Below are 5204 nucleotides of genomic sequence, written 5' to 3'. Positions count from 1 at the left end.
AATTTCATTTTTTGCTCACTCTTTTTAAACATTTGAACAAATTTCAAAATATGTTCATTTTTTCAAAAAATGTTCAAGGAATGCACTCATTTAAAAAACGTGTGTTCTAATTTTTTCATGCTTTTGAAAAACTCTTTTACGATTTTGAAAAAATTGAGTTTTATAAAAATTGTTTGAAATTCAAAAATGTTTCATGTTTTAAATATTGTTCTTATTTCCAAAAAATTGTTCAAGAATTTTAGTGTTTTTCGTGTTTCAAAGAATATATTTTAAGAAATAAGAATGTTAGAAAATAAAATAAAAACATGATCACTACAATGACTTTCTGGTTGTTACAGTACTTTTTTTATCACTACTAAATAATATTTCTTGACAGCTACACTTTGCACAGTATTGGGCCGGCGACACATAGGAGGTCCCTGGGAAATGACCTCACCATGGGCGATACATATTATTTGCGGTCCAAAAGTCCTATTCTAATCCCGAGCTAAAATGCAGTCTGATGAGCAGTAAAATCGAAAAATAGTAAACAAAATTCAGAATTATTTTATGGTAACCTTTGACAAATGTTTTGTATGCTTAACAAACTTTAGCACGAAATGACATTGGTGGAAGTCGTGAAAACAAAATCAGCACTCCAAAATATTTTCAAAACTATGAGCTTTGAAATATCTTTTTGTTTTTTTGCCACGACTTTCAAGAATGTCATTTCGTACTGAAATTTTGCAAGCATAAAATAATTTTTAAAAGTTTAAGAATATTTTAGAATTTTATGAATTTTAACTTGTTTTTTCAATTTGACTGGTCACCAGGGAGCATTTGAGCCCAGGAGCAGATACTCGACGTCCTTTGCGTTCGAGCTATCCTCCAGCTAAACAATCCACGAAAAGACCAGCTCGAGCAACCCCCCTCTATGCCACAAGCTTTTACACCAGTAATGGTACAACCATCACCGACGGAGCGAGCACTCCGAACCCACTCCAGCCGACGAACCAAGCAACAACCTCATGGTTCGGCGGGGAGAATATCATACGGAAACTAACATCCAAAGAAAACTTCGTGGAAACTATGTTTGAAAGTTTCAAAACATCTGAAAAAAATGTATTACGTTAAAAGGATGATGTTCTATTGTCATGTGAAATTTCAAGTAAAAACACATTACGGGGATGCGAGCTATAAAAAGGACAAATTCAGCAATGAATAGTTACATCAATGTTCGACACTATTCAATGCTAATTTTATCTTTTTCATAGCCCACATCCCGTAACATGTTTCAACTTGAAATTTTGCATGGCAATAGAACATCACCCTTTTAACATCTTTTTTTTTGATATTTTTTCAAAACTTCAAAACATCATTTTCTCATGGTTTTCATCAGCTTTCATCGAATGTTTGTTTCCGTATGATATTTTTCCTGGTTTGGCGTGTCAGGGCACGAAGTATGAGGTAGTCTCAACTCTCAACTCGGCGAACCACGTGCTCCGGATCGCCGCGGGGCCGGCGGCAAGAATGACCACCCAGAGCGCCCGGTACCAATGCAGTCCCTCCGGCGCTCCTGACCGCTGTCGTCTTCTCGGCTCCACCGGCACACGAGGTCAGAAACTCCGGCGAGGTGCCCTCCGTGGCCACGCTAACATCCTTGACTCCACAACGGCCGCGAGAATCCCAGTGAAGTCATTTTCGCCGGAAGCTGTACACAACCGGTTTGTGTGGAGGACCGTTAAGCTCCGGATGGCGGCGACTTCGTCCTGTGTAGCCATTACTTGGAGAGCTCAGTCGGAGGAGCCGTACGTGTGCCGCATCTTGAATAGAAAATTTCAACAACAACGACACCATTGGCTCGATCTGCTTCGTCGTGGATACCGATTCCCTGACGTTCATAGGTCCAAGCTACGGAGAAGAGAACCCTGGCCACACCCCCACTTTGGTCGCTCGGTCGCCGGTTTGAAACGTCGACGAGCTATACAATTTCCCCCTACTTTTATAATGCTCGAGGTTCATCCTTCGCAAGCACTGTACGTACCAAGGCCAAGCCATGGGCTCCCGCCGCCGTCCGACCACCACCCTAGTCCTGGCGCTGCTGCTACACCTCTACTATGCGCCGCGCTGGGCCTTCTCGCTCGACTTCAGCCTCAACTTCTCCGATGCCGGCGCCGGCTCATGGATTGACTTGGACGGCGACGCATCCATCAGCCCGCCAAGGCTCGAGCTGACGCAGAACCTCCTGAGCAGCGTCGGTCGGGCGTCGTACGCGTACAAGGTGCCCCTGTGGAACGGCGACACCGGCGAGATGGCTAGCTTCACCACCAACTTCTCCTTCCAGATCACTCCGGTGAAGGACAGCTCCGGCGAAGGGATGGCCTTCTTCCTCGGCCACTTCCCGTCGGAGATCCCGCCCCAGAGCGGCGGGGGCGGCCTCGGCCTCCTCCCGGCCTTCACCAACGGGACGGGACCCACCCGGATGGTGGCCGTCGAGTTCGACACTCACGACAACTCCTACTATGGCGGCACCGGCAAGAACCATGTCGGCATCGACGTAAACTCAATGATCTCCATGGTGCACACGGACACCACAACCACGGCAGGCAAGAACCTCACGTCGTCCTATGTTATGAAGGCAACTGTCACGTACCACAACGTGTCCAAGATGCTGGCCGTGGATCTCCACATCAACGATGCCCTGTACCAGGTCAATGCAACCGTCGATCTGAGCACACAGCTACCGGAGGAGGTCGCCGTCGGCTTCTCTGCGGCCACCGGCAACTTCTCCGAGCTGCACCGGATACTCTCATGGTCATTCAGTTCCACTCTATCTCCTCTTCCGACCAGGAAGAACAAAAAAAAATTAGTAGTGATCCTGTCATCCGTACTAGTCCCATTGCTTTCTTTGGTGGTATGTGTGGCCGTGTTGCTATGGTGGCGACACAATAAAATGAAGGCAAATGAGGACAGGCAAGAAGGGTACGCCCACAGAGCTGACCTCGAGAGAGGTGTGGCTGCCGGCGGACCCAGACGATACACCTACCACGAGCTGGTTGCCGCAACGAGACACTTCGCGGAGGAGGAGAAGCTCGGGCGAGGCGGCTTCGGGAGCGTTTACCGGGGTCACCTCACCCTCACAACTGTAGCCACCGACCGCCGTGCGGTGGCGGTAAAGATGTTGTCGGCGGAGTCGTCGGCGCAGGGGAGAAAGGAGTTCGAGGCTGAGGTGAGGATCATCAGCAGACTGAAGCATCGTAACCTTGTGCAGCTGTTGGGTTGGTGCGACAGCCATAAGAGTCTCCTGCTCGTCTATGAGCTCGTGGCGGAGGGCAGCCTAGACAAGCATCTCTACAGCAAGAACAAATTTCTCACATGGCCGCAGAGGTACAAGATCATCATCGGATTGGGATCCGCGCTGCACTACCTCCATGGAGAGTGGGAGCAGTGCGTCGTGCATGGCGACATCAAGCCGAGCAACATCATGCTCGATGCATCGATGAGCACCAAGCTCGGTGACTTCGGATTGGCCCGGCTCGCCGACCACGACACGGGGTTGATGCAGACCACCAAGGCCGTGCTCGGCACCGCCGGCTACATTGATCCTGAGTTCGTCAACACACGCCGGCCGTGCACCGAGTCCGATGTGTACAGCTTCGGTGTCGTCCTACTTGAGATCGTCTCCGGCCGGCGGCCGGTGATGGAGACCGCGGGGAAATCGTTCACACTGGTCAGCTGGGTGTGGAGCCTGTACGGCAGGAACGCGATCCTCGACGCGGCCGATGACCGGCTGAGGGGAGACGAGGCCGACGAGCGGTGGATGGTGCGGGTGCTCGTCGTCGGGCTCTGGTGCGCGCATCCGGACCGAAGCGAGCGGCCGTCTGTTGCCCAGGCAATGCACGTCCTGCAGTCCGACGAGGTGAGACTGCCGGCGCTCCCGCTCCACACGTACAGGACTGTGCCGGACACCGTGTCCTCCTCCGGCCCGTACGAGGCTTTGTCCATTGACAGCTCCAGCTCTGGCTCCGGTTGTGTTCGCTCTTCTTTGGTCAACACCGGCGACACCACTCATTCCTCCGACTCGTCCTCAAGTGCGTTGCTACGGAACTCCAGGGATCTAGCTAATTGATTAATCCAGATTTGTAAGGCTTAATTAGATTTTCTAGTTACATCCACCATGCATTGACAGCAACAATTATTTTGTGGGGAAAGTTGCGGCTAAACCTGAGAGCACCCATCCCCTTATCTAACCATTCATTTTGTGCCTCGTGATCTGTGCATAAACATTACTCCTTTTTTTTCTCCCAAATGAAAGAATATTTGGACAATCTTTGTGGATCAGGGAAACATCAGAGAACTACAATGTGTGAGAGAACATCCCGTATTCATTTTTAAATCAGTTAAAGGTAAGCCGAGAACCCGATATATAACACTCGGCTTATACTTTCAACTGGTTTTTTTTTCTTTTCTTTCATTTTGTAATACAAAAAGTACCTTTTTAATTGTAATATCTTTCTTTCCCCTCTCTTTCTCACCCTTTCCCTCCCGCCATTTCTATCCCCTCTATTTCCCCCTTCCTCTTCACCGCCACTTTGCCACTTCAAAATTGCGTATTCTATTCCTACTCTTCACATCACCCTAGGGCATGTTCTGAACCTCTCCAAACTTCACGAAATCTGGAAATCTAGCATCTCGAGCCAGCTTCTTGCTTCACCCGGCAAGCAGAAAGCGTTCTGATGCTGTCTTGGCTTCTCCCAGTGCTAGGCCTGTTGGGCGCCCCTCTTGTGCTGGCTGGAGGCAGCCCCGTTCAGCCCCTGGCTCTAATGAGGCCAAAACAGAGCACAATAATGGGTTGGGCTGCATGACTTTGTGTTAGTTTGGGCTGAAACATGCACAGTTTTTTTTTTCACAGCTGCTATTGCTGCGATCTTTTCAGTACAAAGAGATGTACAGATAGGGCTGGACCAAAATCTCGTAGCTCGCGAGCTTAATGAACGCTTGATTGTTCGGCTTGTTAAGCTCGTAGCTCGCTTCTTAATGAACAGAGCCAATCATTGATTTCACCTTGTTAAGCTTAACGAGCTTAACGAATGAGCTAACGAGTTTCACGAATAGCTCATTAAGCTCGTTAGTAACAACATAATACATATTTTTATCTTATGTGACAAACTTTTTATACCACCTCAGCCAATCTATTCAATCTAACTAACATAAGCGGCAACAAA

The 5204-nt window shown here is 48.7% G+C and overlaps 1 protein-coding gene across 1 annotated transcript; it reads left to right on the top strand.

Moving 5' to 3' along the window:
• Nucleotides 1-1640: 1640 nt before the first annotated feature.
• Nucleotides 1641-4307, top strand: LOC109739951 (L-type lectin-domain containing receptor kinase IX.1-like). The gene has a single exon (XM_020299011.3). The coding sequence runs from the start codon at nucleotides 2036-2038 to the stop codon at nucleotides 4106-4108; it is 2073 nt and encodes a 690-aa protein (XP_020154600.1). The 5' UTR covers nucleotides 1641-2035; the 3' UTR covers nucleotides 4109-4307.
• Nucleotides 4308-5204: the final 897 nt, after the last annotated feature.

This window comes from Aegilops tauschii, chromosome 7, assembly GCF_002575655.3.
Source record: "Aegilops tauschii subsp. strangulata cultivar AL8/78 chromosome 7, Aet v6.0, whole genome shotgun sequence".
Taxonomy (NCBI): Eukaryota; Viridiplantae; Streptophyta; class Magnoliopsida; order Poales; family Poaceae; genus Aegilops; species Aegilops tauschii.
The sequence above is the reverse complement of the archived record's forward strand: the minus strand, read 5'-3'. Positions and strand labels throughout refer to the sequence as shown.